This window comes from Aspergillus ibericus (genome assembly GCF_003184845.1).
Source record: "Aspergillus ibericus CBS 121593 unplaced genomic scaffold BO80scaffold_4, whole genome shotgun sequence".
In the NCBI taxonomy this organism is placed as follows: domain Eukaryota; kingdom Fungi; phylum Ascomycota; class Eurotiomycetes; order Eurotiales; family Aspergillaceae; genus Aspergillus; species Aspergillus ibericus.
The window spans coordinates 20,119-37,560 of record NW_020292102.1 but is presented as its reverse complement, the minus strand read 5'-3'; the positions used below and the strand labels follow the sequence as shown (position 1 = coordinate 37,560).

The 17,442-nt window shown below is 42.0% G+C and overlaps 6 protein-coding genes across 6 annotated transcripts; 3 read left to right on the top strand and 3 right to left on the bottom strand.

The window, feature by feature from the left end:
* Positions 1-410: 410 nt before the first annotated feature.
* Positions 411-939, top strand: BO80DRAFT_431477 (uncharacterized protein; the record flags this gene model as incomplete). The annotated part of the gene is made up of 3 exons (XM_025720744.1): positions 411-512; positions 613-641; positions 732-939. 3 exons carry the CDS (start codon positions 411-413, stop codon positions 937-939), a joined length of 339 nt encoding a protein of 112 aa, XP_025579214.1.
* Positions 940-3,885: 2,946 nt separating this feature from the next.
* Positions 3,886-5,633, bottom strand: BO80DRAFT_421568 (uncharacterized protein). Its single transcript, XM_025718634.1, has 4 exons — positions 5,264-5,633; positions 4,981-5,194; positions 4,299-4,927; positions 3,886-4,244 (listed from the first exon to the last, which is right to left on the bottom strand). Exons 1-3 carry the CDS (start codon positions 5,440-5,442, stop codon positions 4,310-4,312), a joined length of 1,011 nt encoding a protein of 336 aa, XP_025579213.1. The 5' UTR covers positions 5,443-5,633; the 3' UTR covers positions 3,886-4,244; positions 4,299-4,309.
* Positions 5,634-10,393: 4,760 nt separating this feature from the next.
* BO80DRAFT_480802 (Zn(II)2Cys6 transcription factor) lies at positions 10,394-12,918 on the top strand. The gene is made up of 7 exons (XM_025723364.1): positions 10,394-10,492; positions 10,541-10,914; positions 10,971-11,512; positions 11,589-11,859; positions 11,914-12,089; positions 12,144-12,318; positions 12,369-12,918. Exons 1-7 carry the CDS (start codon positions 10,455-10,457, stop codon positions 12,839-12,841), a joined length of 2,049 nt encoding a protein of 682 aa, XP_025579212.1. The 5' UTR covers positions 10,394-10,454; the 3' UTR covers positions 12,842-12,918.
* Positions 12,887-14,819, bottom strand: BO80DRAFT_451860 (flavin-containing monooxygenase; the record flags this gene model as incomplete). Its single annotated transcript, XM_025721903.1, has 3 exons — positions 12,887-14,032; positions 14,086-14,450; positions 14,519-14,819. 3 exons carry the CDS (start codon positions 14,817-14,819, stop codon positions 12,887-12,889), a joined length of 1,812 nt encoding a protein of 603 aa, XP_025579211.1.
* A 423-nt stretch (positions 14,820-15,242) lies between these two features.
* On the top strand, positions 15,243-15,963 carry BO80DRAFT_346296 (cupin domain-containing protein; the record flags this gene model as incomplete). The annotated part of the gene is made up of 3 exons (XM_025715358.1): positions 15,243-15,584; positions 15,647-15,712; positions 15,769-15,963. 3 exons carry the CDS (start codon positions 15,243-15,245, stop codon positions 15,961-15,963), a joined length of 603 nt encoding a protein of 200 aa, XP_025579210.1.
* An 870-nt stretch (positions 15,964-16,833) lies between these two features.
* On the bottom strand, positions 16,834-17,286 carry BO80DRAFT_346447 (pyrroline-5-carboxylate reductase family protein; the record flags this gene model as incomplete). The annotated part of the gene is made up of 1 exon (XM_025715367.1): positions 16,834-17,286. The coding sequence occupies one exon, from the start codon at positions 17,284-17,286 to the stop codon at positions 16,834-16,836; it is 453 nt and encodes a 150-aa protein (XP_025579209.1).
* Positions 17,287-17,442: the final 156 nt, after the last annotated feature.

Here is a 17,442-nt window from a genome sequence, read left to right as displayed (position 1 = left end):
CTCCGAGTCCGGCGGAGCTGGATTAATATTAGTCCAGCCCAACCACTATGGAGGGTTTGTAATCTAAAACGTCTCTACTAGAAATTATTGAATAAATTTGGATCTAACTGGATTTAAATGGATATTTAATGTGCTAACTAGAAAGTTGTGAACTACGCCTGAATGACCATTCAAAGCTAGTCTTGCACATAGCCCAGGAGGGCCCCTACCTACTAGTTCCCGCTGTATTGCGATTCTCTTGAGATATCGCGTACAGTCATCTGAAAAGAAAAATGTATATATAACTCACTTTCCCATCCACCTTTTTCGAATATGATATCAACGCTTTTTGGTTCGAAGTCTGTTAGTCCCCTGTTAATAATATAATTTCTCGATACTCTGCGATTAATCCTCTCTTGCATGGTTGTACTATGTTCAACACTACTAGAGCTTTGGGAGTCACATACAAGGGGATTTCCCTAGAGATATTAGCTAAGGAAGCTGGGACCGGATATAGTAACACTGTTAAGGCAGTGGGTATAGCTATTAAGAAAAGAATAAGAATTAATGAACAGGCCTATCTTTTCTTTCTTTTACGCTTTATGAGGGCATTATTAACCTCACTATTTATAGTATCCGGCGGTTGTGGAAGCAAAAGTTCAGTACGTATTCATTCCCTTGGCTCCCCACTCCTCACCTCTAAACCCTTTTTCCCTTTCCCTGAATTCTAATAAGTATACTTTTCTAACTAGAATGTTGAAGCTGAAATTGCAAAGGGACACAAAGCCTCATCCATCAAACAGAGATAAGAACGATATAAAAGATATTATGACCATTGGATATCATACCAAAAAGGGAACAAGGTACTTGTCGATCCACGCACATGAAGACGGCACTTGGAAGGAGTTTTTATCGCGAGCAGGTAAACACGGTTCTGCCTCGCAGCAGACAGAGAATTAAGATAATTCTAAGTCGAATGAGAACGCCTGATGGAACTATAGGATCCTTAATAAAATATTGAATTAGTAAACTTTTACTTTATATCTATGGGACTCTATGTATCTCACATCATGTAGAAATAATGAGAATGAATATTAATTATAGTATTTGTATAACCGGAACTGGTGCAGGTTTCCTTCTTTCAACTATAATTAATATATCATAATCCCTTACATTTTGCGCTGGGCTTTCTTAGGCAAGATTCAGACCCTGCTTTAATATTGGGGACAACACCATCTTTAGTAAAACTAGAGCGGACTGCGTTGCAATCTCAATTTCCCTTCGATAATCATGATAAGGATGGCTAGAGAGTCTAGAAGATGTAGCTCATTGAACCAACTATCAATAGATTCATCGCTATTTAACTTCCGAGCAGACCAGGTTATCTTGCACGAAGTACTGTAGGGTAAAGTATTAAGCAACTGAGCTGAACAGGAGAAACGAAAATGACGCTGATCACGTGAAGGAACTTCTTACTATGTAGCGTAATATAGAGAGGATATAAACTATTGTATGAGTGTATGGTGTTTGCCATTTCATAGTATTTCCGTTGAATACTCAACTGCTGGACCAGAGTCGAATATAGAGATGAATTCAAGCATTAATACACACATACACACACACACACACACAAACGATTCATTAACGCCCGGTGGCTCAGCAGAAAGGGCAACTATTACTAATCTATCAACACGAAGTTAAATATACATCTGCTGTATCTTCTTCGAGCCTATCTATAGATCCTTTCAGTATATGTCCTCTCAGCTATCAATATTGTAGGAATCCCTGTGGGTTAGTAGTTTTATTAATAGACTAGTTTAAAGGTGCTTCTTTAAGTGTTTAATATCCTATTCTCAGTAGTTAAAGCGCGTCTAGCATCTGTAGCACAAGATGATTGGTATAGATTAGTTAGAGAAAAGATATTATTATCTTAGTTGATCTGGTTGGGTGATGTTAAGTCGGCCTGTGGTAACTGTAAATCGTATTAAGGCTTGTACTGCTTTCAAATTCAGCATCCATTGCTGATTATTGGTAGGCAATTTCCTGCCTAGGCAGAGAGAGAGATTACCCCGGTGAGTGAGTACGGGTATATTGTAGCAGTGCTATCCGTTGCGTAGCCTATTTCCGATATTAGAAGAGGAAATGTTTCATGGTTTCTCTTGCTTATGCGCATGCATACTAGTCTGTCTGCGCGATACTAATCTAGTAGAGATATCTAATTAATCTTACCATGCCGGTCCAGAGTTGAGCCAGCACAGTGGCTTCATTCCACGATAATCTATCATATAACTGTCGGGTGTGCTTTTCTGGGAGTGCTACATCCACTCGTTTGACGTGTCTTCCTACACCCTCTGGCAAGACTTTCGTGGTGACTGCTTAGGATTGTGCGAGATTCAACGTTGATGACTTCATTCTGGAGACCTGTGCTTGTAGGATAGCGTCCTTGTGGGTCGCGGCCCTGGCCTACTCCTTAGCTAGACCCAAAGCATCGATACAGTGAGCTGCGAAATGAGCCTGCCCACCAGACACTGGTTTGTTGTTTTTAAAACCTTTAGTTGCCGGCCTATTAACCAATCTGCCTTGCAATGATTGGCTTAACGAAGTATATCTTTAATATAATTGGCTTAGCATTCGCGCCAAGAACCTTTTAAACCAAATGAGAAGTATCTTGCTGGGTAAGCTGATTTCGCAGCTCACTATAGAGAAAAGAAAAAGTGCAGGAAGACTGATCCAGCGCACCTGTATAACGCTACAGATCGACATAGTCGACTAAACATGCACGCTTGGAAGTACAGTAGGTTATTGTTACTAGTGATAATGACATCACCATCAATTTACTAATTGCAAATATTGTACAGGAGGGTAGGGACATATGGATCAGGGACGTAGTCTGATTCCGTGAACCGTCTGGGTATAGTTTTTGAACTCATTTCTGCTGGAAGGCAGAAAATCAATGTCTTGTATGCTGCATATCCCACAGCGATGATTGCCAGTGTCAAATGTAGCTAGTTCCTGGCAGTGGATCTTCTCCACGTGGTCCCACAGTTTATTCGTCTTGTATTTCCTTTTTTGTCGGTCAACTTGGGGCAGACGCAAATCTGAGAGGCAGAACGGACATTGTAAGGGGTCATATCTTTCGGGTATAATTTCGGCCTTCGGTGGTGTCGGGGTCGGCATTTGTTGTATTGAGATGGCCGCCTGCTTTCCTCGACGTGGGCTTTCCTTTCGACGCTGCCAGCGGACTAGAAGCCGTACATACTCGAGCCGACGATGGTGGGCATTTTCTGTTGTTTCCGCGAGCGCGGAGTAGCACAGAAGACGGACGAGCTCCGCCCGTTCAGAGATATGATAACTGTGAGGCAGCTAGCTCTGTCCGTCGCTGCTGGCGGCTTCAGAAGTGCCCTCATATTATTGATTAAAAATTGCTGTATCGGTATTCCTAAAATGTCTCTTTCGGTTTCGCTCCTTGGCTTTGTCTCGGAGACATGTGAGCATGCTGTTCAGCTCCGCGTCTGCTCGCCTTTTCTGTTCACCGGCCTCCGTCCCTGCCGCATCCTTGATAGTGAGGCCCATCGCACGGATCCTCGCTGTGAGCCCCCGGGAAATCCTTCTCAAGCGCCGTACCTCCGGATCCCGGGATATCTTCCGAGACTGTGCATCCGTGAGGCCGATTAGGGCGGTATGGTCCGCCAAAAGTGTTGCCGAGCGAAGTTCCCGCTGCACAATTTCGTTTGATGGTCACTTGTGAAATGCTGTTACGGTGTCAAAGTCCACTATCTCATTGAAGTAATATTTCACAGCATTAGACTCATGATCCGCAACTTGATCACGAACAGACGATGGGGCTTGGTCTATTTGTGGAGCGTTTAGCTATAGGGATCAATATCCATGTTGCTGGAAACATACTGTTAATCGCGTTGATTCCACCCCGGCGAAGCACTTTCTATGTCAGATTATGCGCCTGACCCGCCCGAATTCCAAGTCGTTTAAGGATGCGACTCCATGTCCGCGACTTGAGTGGTTGACTATCAGATGTTCGATAGCCTTCTGCGGTATGCTCGGGCTCCCGAAATATTGGGATGTCTAGTTTATCTCTCTTTATTTTCATCTGAATACCTCTCCGGTGGGCAGGGATGGGCATAGTATAAATATCCACCACGTCCTTCATTGTCGCGACAAATATATCATCATCAATAGCCAACGCCATCAGCTGACCTAATAGGTCGAATATCAGGTTTTTCTCATGTTCGATCACAAACCTCTTCCTATATTCATGTAAGTAGATGATTAGCATGATCTGCTTTAGGTCTAGTAGTTACATTCTCGGCTTTCAGTCCTCCCCTTTCGTGTGAAGCAGCATTATGATAGCAGCGAGGATATGGTGTTCACCGGGAGTCGGATTACAAACAATATAGAATTCAACATATCTCCAAAGGATAGTGTTGGTCTCTTCATCGCCCTCAAGATACCCGTCATCCGTAACGCTAGATGCGTCTGAATCACAGTCGACGTCGCTCACAGTTTCCAGATCGGAGTGGTGGCTGAAAATGTCATCCAGATCAGTTTCCTCTAGCTCGCTCATCTCAGTGTCTTTACCCGTTGTATGGCTGGAACCCCCAGAGGGCGCCTCGTCCTCTGACTTGTTAAACGAGCTCTCGCATTTCGTAAGATTACCGGGGTTCTTGGGTCCAGAAGTTTCGAGGGGGCGTCCATCAGGTTGAAGGTTAACAGTATGTCTTGTATCAAACAATGATACTGCTCGGCAGGCGGAAATACTCGATAAATTGAGACCAGCTAAGACATATAATCGTTGCTTCTCATCAGCAAACACCGAGTCGCAATGGGCCATGTGAGTGACAAGAAAATATAGAAGGTCATCTGATGCTGCTGTGGGCTTGGGCAGAGGGTGTCTGCGCAAGCCCATCCGCCTACTCACAACGTTCATATACTATACAGCCGCATTAGTCAACCCTTAAGCCAGTTCCGTACGAGAACACTCACATTACGGCAGTCTGTCTGCATGTTCGGCTCCATTTCCTTGTGGTTCTTAATGAAATAGAGTCTTTTCAGAGTTCTCCAATAATTTGCAAGTGCACTGTGGGCTTTTATAGAGCCCGAGAAGTTTTCCTCAATCCAGTCAAACCAGGACTTGACATCTGGAGCTGTAAGATTCATAAGCAGGGTATCTGGGTCCTGGCAAGCTTGGGAGCAGAACCTGGCAATAAGGACGGTCAGTAGTGTGGCTTGAGATTAGGAATAGGCATTCCCTGGACTTAAGACATACCGACTCCATTTCCCCCTGACCGAGGCCGCTGAGATGTTTGTGTTAGATGCATACTCGGGCAGTGTTGGCCCGCTTTCGAGGTGCAGCTTCCGACGCTCAGCGTAGTAGAGGTAGGATTTACGTCCTCCGTGCTTCTCTTGTTGCGCATATTTTCTTCGGGGAAGGCCAGAGAATCCCATGGTGTGAAAAGTGCCTGTGGAAGACGTGCGCTGGGTGCGAGAAGTGAAGAGTATAGAATCATAGTGACAGAATAGCAGGCGTGCACAGGGCTATTTATCTTCCTCCCCTGGCCTCTTGCTATACTGCGACGGGATGAAAAGAAAGGTCTATGGGTGTTTAAGAGCGGGGCTCCTTTCCCTCCTCGTCGCTGTGACGCCGCTGAGGGTTCTATCGTCCTCAGCCGGTCGCGTCTGATGGGGACGGCTCAGCAGGACAGGGATCATAGCTAGCTGGGTGGGGGTGAACTGGGCAGGCTGAGGGTAAAATAACGGTATTACAGGTACATGTCCGGGTGCCGCTCTGTCCGGGCTAAAAGCAGCACCCACGGATTGCCCATCTTGGCGAAGTTTCCGGGGCCGACGACGCCAGAAACGGCCGCTCCGCATGCCCTTTTTGGCCTCGACGGCACCCAAAGGCACATTCTAAAAGTAATATAAACTAGTAAATTAGATAGTATATTTAGTAAAATTTATTTAGAGATTATAGATCTTTAACCAGGGTAGGCCGAGTATAATCAAGAAATAGACTAGCTAGATAATCAAGAATAGAGTATTTTTTTCTATATAATCATAAATCTTTAAAATTATATAAATATAATAAGTAATTATTTCAGCCTCACTCTCTCAACCATTAAATCCTATAATAGACTTGGAATACTTTAAAAAATATAAAAATAAATAATAAATTTTTATCCAGTTCTTATCCATGATATATAATATTAAATAACCAGTGTTAAACATCACGTATATAATAATTCTCTAGTTATTAGAGTTTAATATAATAAATATAACTATTAAGTCAGTTTTTTAGAGCTCTTCCTTAATAGGAAGCTCTTTAATAATAATATTAAAAATAGTATAAATACATAGAGTAATATTTTTTTAATAGTAACTTAAACTAGGTATAGTCCTTTTAACTACTCACTAGGATTGGGGAAATATAGTTATTCTAATAATATTACTATTCTTAATTACAGGACTAGTATAGAAGATCTTAAATTAAGTAAATTCAGGATTTTTCTTACTAAAGATTCAGTTCGTACAGGCGGTAATCAATAGTAGAGAGAAGACTGGATTTATCTCAGTAAAAATAAATAAGATATATAACTAATTCATTAAACTAAGATATCAAGTTTAGGGCAATCGTGGATTAAATATTAATTAAAATTATAATAAAAATATTCTTCTCTCTCTTTTTAGATAGTCTTAAAGCGTAAAAAAAAGCAATAAATAAATAATAAATCTATAAAGACATAGTCTAGAATAACTAATCTTTAATTAAGAACTTCTATAGAAAACTTCCATAGAACTTCTTTAATAATTATAAATATAATATATTAAATATTGGTCAGCCTCCATGGGTGGTTTTAGAAATTAGATTTATATCTTAACTAATAATTATCTAGATTCTATAAAAACTAGATTAAGTCGCGGTAATCTTCCTCTAGAGATATATTATTTAAAAACATAGTATTAAATTCTTAATTAATATTATTTTTTAGAGTAATTATTAGGAAATTAAGGTACAGGTAGGCTTCATAGATAAGTCTCTTAAATTTAGTAAAATATATAGTAAATTTATAGTTTTTTTATTATAAATGGTGTAGTTCCTGCTAAGTATTATAAGCGCGGTTAAAATCCTTAAAAATATATTTAAATATATCTAAAATATTTATAAAATTATTCAAGATGCAGTCGCCATCTTCCATAAAAAATTAGATTTAAGTATAGGGAATCTTATCTAGTTAACTAATTATATAGGCTTTATAAATAGAAGTAATAATATAATAATTATAATTAATATTTATTTTTATTTTAATTTAGGAGATGAAATAGTCTAAATCCAAGTAATTACTTTTAAACTTATTAAGATCAGATAATCATTCAAAAAAAAGGATAGAAATAGAAGATTTAAAATTAATTAATATAGTTACTCCTATTAGAGAAATTATAGATTTCTTAATAATAAGTTCTAGAATTAGGATGGGAGTGCTAACCACTAGTATAATAATTTATATAGCTTTAATATACTTAGCCAGAGCTTAGTCTCTTTCCTTAATAATAATCTCTTTAATAGCTAGGATATTAATTAGCTAGTAATTAATCTTTATAATTTACTAGGCCTGGTACACGGTTACCGTATTTCATATATTAAGATCTTATTATAGGTAGTCTTACTTACCAACAATCTCCACTATAAAGATAAAGATATATTCATAATAGTTGTACCATTCTCTAAAATATTCAGAAATATATTAGACTAATTTATTAAATCTATTAAGATTGATTAGAGATTACAAGATAGTAGTTATTTTATAAGTCTACTATTTTAAAGAAGGAGCTACATAATGTCAAGATACAGACAGGCAGGGGTAGTAGGATAGTAGATTCTAATAAGTAGATAAGACTTAGGTAATAATAATAACTAAGATTTTAACTAGATACTAAGCTGGCTACTAGTCAAGCTATATATAGAGTAATAGATAAAACATAGCTTAAAGCTATGAACGGGGTTCAAGGAGCAGGTGGCTTTTAACTGTGTCTGGGGTCACGTGCTGGGGCGGTGAGTCTCGGCAGTATTCCTCTCTTCCTGGCTTGGGAGGTTGCACCGTGACACATAGTATAAAGGCTTATCTCTTTTATAAATTATTATTAAGATAATTGGTTAAAACTTCTACTATTAATTAATTTTATTTTTACAGTCTTATTCTAGAAGTCCACGGAACTATTATCCTTTATAATTGAGTGAAAATATAAGTTTTATATTTTTTTTAATTAGACACCTTCCCGGACCTCTGTCATGGATATTATTAATTAATAGTAAGCCCGAGCCCTAGCCCGCTGTATAGAACAAATATAGAAGCTGGTAAAAAAAGATATATAAACTGCCTAATAAATTCAGACCTATATAACTAACTAACGGTGTCGACCCGTGGATTTTAATATTAGAAATAAGATTTATATAAATACTAGAAACTAGCATTGGAGATAACTATCCTAAAAATTATTAGAAAGCTAATATAACCTAATAACTATTATTAAGAAAATTAGTCATACATTCTAAGTTTAATTACCTAATAATATAAAGGTCTATCCTATCTTTTATCCTGATAAATTTTATCTTCGTGGTACTCTAGAACTGCTGTTTAGATAGATCTTAGATTAGATTTCCTTAATTAAGATTGATAACTATACTGAGTAGGAAATAGAATAAATTTTAAAGAGCTATCTATAAATAGGAACTCTATAATATTATGTTAAATAGGTAGGTTTTAATAAAAATAACTATAAATAGTATTCTATTAGTAATTTTAAGAATATATTTTTTTATTTATATAACTTTCATGTCTGTTATCCAGACTATCCCAGACTACTTAAATAACTCCTTATATAAATCATAGCCATGGAGAATAACGAATTTACTATAGATTATAATAATAATAATATTTCCCTAACTAAGGATAATTAGATCTAAATAAAGGGATGGTGTGATGGTAGTCTTATTCAAGACCTTATTCAGGATTATATAATTATATTTATTTTATTTATTTTACTATTATTTTTTTTAAGTAAGTATTTATAATACTTCTTGTTTTCCTTTTTTCCTCCTTACGCTTAAAGTTCTAGAGTAGTTAGTACCAATATGACCTCATTTTGTTACGTTGAACGGCCGTCTCACTTTTTCTAGCTATTTTATTTATTTATTTAATTATTTAGTTAAGTGGGTTTTTTGGCTATTAAACATTATTAAAAATATGGGATAGAGACTATTGATGGCTTAGTAAGAGCTGGCTATATATAATAATAAAAAAAAATAACAAATAATATTTAAAATTATAAGATAGTCATTTAATATAATAAAATAAGGTTATATTAGTACTAATTACTCTAAAACTTTAAGCGTAAGGAGGGAAAAAGGAAAATAAGAAGTATTATAGATATTTATTTAAAGAAAATAATAGTAAAGTAAATAAAATAAATATAATCACATGATCCTGAACAAGGTCCTGAATGAGGCTGCCATCACAAGTCCCGTCGCGAGGCTTGGCTAGCATGGACAGTCACGTGACCCATGGGCTACCCGTGAATAATACTCTCTCTATTCGCGGGCAGAGAATAGGATAGTTAGCAACAATACTTTAAGGAAATACAACCCTACATTCGTACTTCGCGATAAAGATATCCTTCACACTATCTCATTACATTCACCCTTATAAAGATTGATACCAAAGATCTTCTGTATATAGAGAGGCCCGTAGAATTATTGAGTATGAATAGAGTTATTTGGTAGGGCGGGAGGCGGGTGCCCCGAGACTTTTGAACATGTAGTGTATTATCATACTAATACCACAGTAGGACATTACACTTCGGGCCCATGTACCGAACCTTCTAATATTAGCAACGGTCGCTCCGATACATTTTCTCGAGATAAATGAATTCGATATTATATCCTTCGTAAACAAAACAAAGACAGGTAAAAATCAAAATTGCCAGAAAGGATGGGAGTGACAATGCTCTCTACAATAATTAATTGGCAAGTCCCTATATCCATACATCCACTTATCTTCTTGAAAGAGTCAAGGCCCCTTCATTACAGAAAAAGGTCTAAGAATAAGATGTCGCCACGCAATTTTAGATGGTAAGACAAGGCGTAGGCAGATACAGGTCTAGATAGTAAGGAAATGGACCACTCATTCATGCTTCCCTATCGAGAAAAGTAACAAGACTCCTTTCGGATAGGGGTCCGAGGTTCTCCGCAAGTGATAAGCGTTTTAACAAGACAAACATGGTTGGATCAGGATAACTGGTAATCATCGGGTGGTTGTAGATACGCGAGCTTTAGCCAGATAATGACTAATCGCATGAAATGCGGGGTTCTGGGGGGACATTGTGTATGCGAGTCAAAAGTTGTTCTTCATGGGCACGACTCACCCCCTTTCTTGCATGTAATTACTGGCAACCTCGCTGACAAGATGGGCAGGGTCACAGAAAAGAAAAGAGTGGTCAATGCGTGAGTGATTCCTCTACATACTAAACCGGCTACACTAACAGGAAACAGTTGCTCGCGGTGTCGGCAGCACAAAATCAAGTGTTCCGGCATCTGTCCCTGCAACAATTGTCTCCAGCGTAAGGTTAACTGCAAATTTGAAGGGGAGGAAGCAAAAGTATACATTACAAAGAAACATCTCTCCGAGCTAAAACAAAGGAACCTAGAGCTTGAGGAGAGAAATGGCGCTTTGCAACAACAGCTGTCCGCCTATGCGAAACCGACGCCGAACATGTTGGAAAACTTGAGTCCACCGACTGAAACGGAATCACCACTGGGTATGGTGGATGAGCCCAGAGATTCAATTCAAGGGGACGAAACCGCATTAATTAATACTCTGGCGTGTGGACCACCCAAATATATTACGGATGGTGCTGGACGGCCGCGTAAGTCAATGTTACCAATCCTCTTTCGAGCTTTTCATAACGATGAAACCCAATAGATTTCCTCGGTCATACATCAAATTGGTCTCTTACCATACGCCTCCTGCATCTAACACATCAAGCTTTGTATAAGTGTCCTTATCCTACTGCTGCTCATCATATTGATTCAATGACCTACATTCTCAAATGGGATGGCTTGCGCAGTCCAGTGGTTCCTGATATCCGACGCTTGCCGTCCCTGGATCAAGCCGTGTTTTTAATAAATACGACGAAGTTCCATACTGGGCAGGTCTTTCATTTGTTTGACGAAGAGTCATTCATGATTCAGCTACAACAATTCTATGAAGAACCTAAGCAGGATATCCATACTGAGTCCTTATGGTTTATCCACTTCCTTGTGCTCATAGCCCTTGGTAAAGCATTCGTTGGGGCCCGAGCTAATGGGGTAATTCCTCCCGGTGCGGAATACTTTACAACTGCTTTTATGATGCTCCCAGATTATAGCTTTTTCTGGAAAGATCCATGCACTTCGGCAGAGCTTCTTTGCTCAATGGCCTTATACATGCAGTCAATCGATTGGAGAACCTCGGCACATAACTTGGTAAGTCATCCTAATCCTGAGATATCTATAATATGGGTTGATTAATTAGGATGGATCTAACTTGACGTTGCTATAGATCGGCCAGGCACTACGGATGTTGCAAGTGCATGGCTTTCACACGAATATTTCGAGTATCTCCAGTAAAAAAGACCTTTTGCGATACCAGAATGTCTGGTGGACAGTATATGTTCTCGAACGTCAATTGTCAGTTCTGATGGGCGTCCCTTGCGGCTTCAGTGACAATAATATCAGTGCCTTCTTGCCCCAATATCAAGGATCAGAGACCAAGACTGCGACTGTAGCCATTCATGTCAAACTTTCACAGGCGCTGAGCAACGTAGTGAACGGTAGGCCTTTTCCTCTCTTCTGTCATCGCACAAGCGTTCTAAGGATGATAATAGCTATATATCGAGAAAATGGCGATCTGGACTCGACTCTGGTGAAAGCAACACAAGATGTTTTGCAGCAAGTGGCGGACGTGGCATCTGACCTTCGTGAGAAATTCCCACTTCCTAATCAAGAGTCCCGCAGTGGCATATCGAGAGTGTCGGGGTATTTACACCTTCTTTATCATCAAGTCAGTTAAGTCCACTTGCCGCCTGGATACATATGATACTAATCCATTTGACAGTGTATAATGCTTGCAATCCGCCCTTTCTTGTTTGGACTAGTCGAGACAAGTGTCAGTTCAGGGTGCCTCAATGTTGCAGTGCCCACGCCCATCCAAATTCTCCTTCAGATTTGCCTCGAATCGGCGAAAAATACAGTGTGTATACTAAATGCACTGTGCGATCAGACTTTGCTAGGTTGGTGTATCTATGCTCATGCACGCGATTCAATCTGACCGTTTGAATAGAGTGCTTTTTACCGTTTGACTTAGAAAGCGCAGTGTCTGCCGGACTCGTTGTGACGATGGCCACATTAGTCTGCCCAAACCTTATCGAGAGCCCTTCATCAGTTTTCAAGGCACTGTCAGCTCTCCTAGACCACATAGAAAACGAAGGAAACTTGATAGCAGCCAGTAACAAGAGGGAGCTCGCCGACATACACAGTCTTTGCCTTAAATTGAAATCAGCACCGTCTATGGCATTATCTTCGCAAATCGCTGCACAACTCGAGGAGGGGTTGAATCTCCACAGTGGAGCCTCTGAGATACAGCCGGGTGAGGATGTGACATTAGAGGAAGCGTTGCCCTCACATTGGGCAGGGGACATGACGCCTTCTCAGTTACTCGAGGTGGTGGATTTATTGAACGAAGATAATATTCTGGACTGGGTAGACTTCCCGACCAATGCTGTGGATAACGAACTGAGCAGCCACATCAAATAATTCGAATACACCTGTTCGAACAATGGAAACTGTACTTTGAATCTCCTATCTGATCTCTACATCATCCACAAAATCCGTTTGATCTAAATACGACGTGATCGCCGCTGCATCAATCTGCTGTTGCTGTTCAGCAACAGTCCAGCCATTCCCAAACCAACCAAAAATGTTACCGTCATACGGTTGTAGCGCAAAGTCCTCCCACCTAACTTTCTCCAATGTTTTGATATAATGCAAGCTGCTTCCCGGCCACAAGGCGGTTACCCGACCGCGATTTCGCTCTTCATCAGAGGCTCCCAGCGGCGAGGTCTTGTACCAGCTTGCGCAGTCTTCACTGTAGACCGTTCGTTGGAAATAGTCCTCACATAGTTTCGTAAATGCGTCAACTTGTGTCTTCTTCGGTTCCACCAAGCCAATATTATCATAGGCCATCCGGGAAAGGACCTGTCCCACGTAGGTATGAACCTGTTCAAGCATGATCAGGAGATTGCCAGCACCCTGAAACGAATTAGGCCCCAACGACTGAAAGAAATTTGGGAACCCGTCAGTAGCTAGACCAAGGTAGCTACGCGCACGTTGACTATACTTCTCGCGGAGGTTGACCCCATCACGTCCAATTATGGGGAACCCGGACCCGATGTGGAAGCCAGTGGCACAGACGATAACATCAACGGTGCGATGGGTGCCACAGGCAGTTATAACACTAGTTTCGTCGATTGCAGTGATAGGCGCTGTAATGACGTTTACCTTGGGCGAAGTGAGAGCTTCCAGGTAACCCGGGCCAGGTGTAAGGCGCTTGCAGAGAGGTGGGAAATCAGGCAGTAGCTCTGTGAAAAGGTCAGGCCGCTCCTTCAATCGGCGCTTCATGTCAGCTTGATAATTGATTTTGGCTAGTTTTTGAAGATCGCTCCCCTTCTGTGATTTGGCGTAGAGTGTCTGCATCTCCAGTTCAAGCTCCTTGCGGTACTGAATGTATGATACCGGGTCAGCCTGCCAGGCCCTCTTTTCCTCATCAGTATAGGTGAAGTTCCCTCCTTTTCCATCGGTGCGTGATGCCAAGCGATCACCGCCGTGCTGGTTCGAAATCCAAGTTTTGCCGCGGACGTAGTGGTCCATCTGCTCGACCTTGTCCACAAGGGCAGGTACGATTTGTATGCCACTGCTACCAGCACCAATGACGGCAACCCGCTTACCCTATACTGCAAGTCAATATAGAACGCAGCAAGATGGCTGGCAGATTTCCATACCCCAGTGTCATACCTCCTATCCCAAGAGGCGCTATGCAACACCTTGCCCTTGAACTTATGCAATCCCGGAATGGCAGGCCACCTCCATTCATTCAGCATCCCAGTACCAGTCATGAGTACGTCCGCAGAATCCTCAAATGTCCGTCCATTCGGATCCGTCTCGTCCAAGATCTGCACGAACCACTTTCCTACCGCGTCATTCCAGCGAGCGCCCACACATCGGTTTTCGAATTTGATATCCTTTCGCACGTCATACTTATGCGCCACTCGCTTCCAGTATTCCAATATCTCATCCGCACCAGAGAAGAAATGACTCCATCCCGTCCATGATTCGAAGCTCAACTGGTAGCTGTGGGATGGCACATCTAGTAGAACAAGTCAATATTACTGTTCACATGACTGGAGGGTGGAGGAAGGAGCAGCGTCGTCCTACCACAAGCGCAACCAGGATAGTTGTTCTCGTACCAGGTTCCTCCGAGCTCAGGGTTCTTCTCGTAGATCGTCAAATCTAGATTAGGCACAGCTTGGTGGAATTTGATGGCAGCTAAAATTCCTGAGATACCGGCGCCGATGTAGATGACTTTGAGAGGACGTGGCTTATCGACCGCTCGCTCTGAAATATGAGGACTGAAGTATCGATGCTGCTCTTGACTGGTGCCACTGACATTATTGGGTAGTGAGGGGATGGCACTCGTCGCCTTGACGTCTTCATTGTCAGCCATCGAAGGAGCCATAGTCTGATAACTGACAGGTATAGTGCTTTCCTTCTAACGGTGGTGGAAGGGAAACAAGACAAGTTCCCGTATTCTTACTAATTGTGATAGATAACATTTTCATTGGTGGTGGTGGTATTTATGTATGAATATAGTTGACTTACTCAACAGAAGACCAGCTTCGAGTGAGCTGAAGCGCCGCAACTCGGGTAGGGGTCCGGCTCAGACTTCCAAGAATCTGGTGGGTATTAGTTTCGGACTAGATCCGACTAAATCGGAAAGAGACAAGAGTCGGGAACGGAACAAAATATAGGTATCATAAAGACTTCCGACTTTTGTGTTCAGAATCGGAAGTGCTGCCGTATGCCTATAATTACTTCCAACTGAGCAAGATACAACCTAGCCGTTCGTTCACCAAGTCACGTCCAATCTCCTCTTGCAAAGATGTCGTTGGGACGGGTCGAGCCGGAGCAATACTTTCTGCCTCCCACTCCTTATGTCCCAAATAGCAAGCTTCCCATCCTCGTTTACCGCAATGCTTTATCTGATACAAGCCCGCGAAAAATCCTTAATATTATCGAACCTAATGGCTGGATTAAAGGAGGCCAGTGGAAGACCTACAAGGTCCCACACTTTCACACGCAGTGCCACGAGTGCTACGGTATCATTAAAGGAGGGTCCAGCTATCTACTTGGTGTTGGGCCTAAGGACCCTGAGGTCGATGAGCAAGGCCATCCTTACGGAATGAAATTGACGGTTCAGAAAGGGGATGTCTTTGTGCTGCCGGTGGGTATTTTATCCAAAGTAAACGCGATGTTTTTGACAGAGGTTCTTACAAACTGCCTTAGGCGGGAATATGCCATGCATCGCTAGATTCATGGGACGACTACGAGTTCATCGGTCTATATCCTAATGTGAGTGCCACCACCAGACAAGTCTTCCCGGAATAAGTTAACAATTATATACTCAGGGCATCTTGGAGGCGACCGGTCATCGCTTCGATATGAACTACGGGCTGAAGTCACCGGAAGAGACTACCTCACTTATGCGCCAGAGCGAGAATGTCTCAATTCCGCCACTAGATCCTTTGTATGGCTTGGATGGTCCGTTGCCGCGGATTTGGAGCAGGGCAGCTAAGGAGAACTTCATCGGTGCTCGTATTTGAACCAATGCATTACTTACATAACTTGGCCGTGTGCTTCAGTTCGGAATCTGCTAAAGATTCGACCCCTATCTGAGTTGCAGCACATTTGCGAACCTATCAATGATGTTCCCCAGGTAGTCCTACCATCCGCCCTGGTACAACCTTAAGCTTCGTCAAACCTATTAAGTGGAATATCCCGAAGCCCGCCCCTTCCGAGAGCCCCAAATCAGCTACTAGTAGCTAGGGATGAACGACAACGTAGACTCCCTTCATGTTCGGACCCCTATCCGAGTGCGCCGTTCGGGTAAGAGCCCGAAGGCGGATGGCGGCAAGGATCAGTCCTTGGACCCCGCATCTCGGCATGCAGGCAAAGAAGGGGTCTAAAAAACACCCTTGTTATCTCGTTATCTGCTGGTTTTTAGGTTTTCTATCAAGTAACGGGGCCATATTATCTGTGAACATACTATTATACTGTACCGTAAAACGACGCTGGCGATAAGATAGAAGAAATTTGCGTTGGAGGCTAATTATGTGTTGCAAGAATAGAAGGCACATAAGAAGGCGGCCGCATAAATTTGTCTATATGTTACCAGAATGTCGGTCAGTCCATTGGTCCGTAGCCTAGTACCGCAACTATTAAAGCCTCAGACTTCTCGGCCGCGACACAGGCAATATGTACCGCTACTTCGAAATCTGTAATCCTGAAGCACTTTCGAGTGTATGCCACTCCTCTAGACCTGTGTATGAAAGAAATGGTAGCTACTTACGGGTAAATGCATCTTAAAGTATACTACACAAACTGTAAGGAATATGAAGGGTAGTAGTACCAATGATGTTCATATTGTAACGGTACTTTATGCGAGTTCAGCCAGGCTTCCGATGTACGCTCAATTATTTCTCATAGTCCGATGCCCGTTTTATAGCCCCGTTAACCGCCTCACCAAGTATCCCGGATAGCTGCCCGTGCACAAAGCCAGAAATAGCCTGCTCAGTTATGCTACCGGGTGTAGACAACGAACGTTGGAGATTCTCAGGCTCGATTTCCGACAGAAGCATTCCTACCGTGCCACGTATACACTGTGACACAATCGGAATCACCTTGTCACGTGGAACACCTTTGCTTGCAGCTATCCTAGCAATTTGCTGCACTGCGACGACCGCAAGCGCATTGGAGGCTGCACTTATGCCGGTCAGGGAATCGAAATGCACATCAGAAACACGGAAAACCTTTCCCAGAGAGCCGAAAATCCAAGCGGCCAGTTCGACCGTTGCATCTGTTGCCCGGCCGGGAGCGTCGGTCAGAAGGGTTGCAGATTCAAGAGTTGCGGCTCCGATAGTGGGCATCGCGCGAACGACATCCTCTTTAGTTTTACCTTCACCGGTAGCTAAGATGTGTCGAAGTTCGTCCCGTGGGGTTCGTGCAAGTAGACTGATGATGCCTTTGTGCTGCAAGGCTTCTTTCATACCGGTTGCGCCAATGACATCGTGGACCTTGTCGGG

Coding starts and splice junctions, on each gene's coding strand:
- BO80DRAFT_421568 (XM_025718634.1), bottom strand. CDS start 5,442: ATGGGATTCTCTGGCCTTCCCCGAAGAAAATATGCGCAACAAGAGAAG. Junction 5,195..5,263: donor GTCAGGGGGAAATGGAGTCG/GTATGTCTTAAG, acceptor CCTTATTGCCAG/GTTCTGCTCCCAAGCTTGCC. Junction 4,928..4,980: donor TGCAGACAGACTGCCGTAAT/GTGAGTGTTCTC, acceptor GCGGCTGTATAG/TATATGAACGTTGTGAGTAG.
- BO80DRAFT_480802 (XM_025723364.1), top strand. CDS start 10,455: ATGGGCAGGGTCACAGAAAAGAAAAGAGTGGTCAATGC. Junction 10,493..10,540: donor AAGAAAAGAGTGGTCAATGC/GTGAGTGATTCC, acceptor AACAGGAAACAG/TTGCTCGCGGTGTCGGCAGC. Junction 12,319..12,368: donor GTGCGATCAGACTTTGCTAG/GTTGGTGTATCT, acceptor CCGTTTGAATAG/AGTGCTTTTTACCGTTTGAC.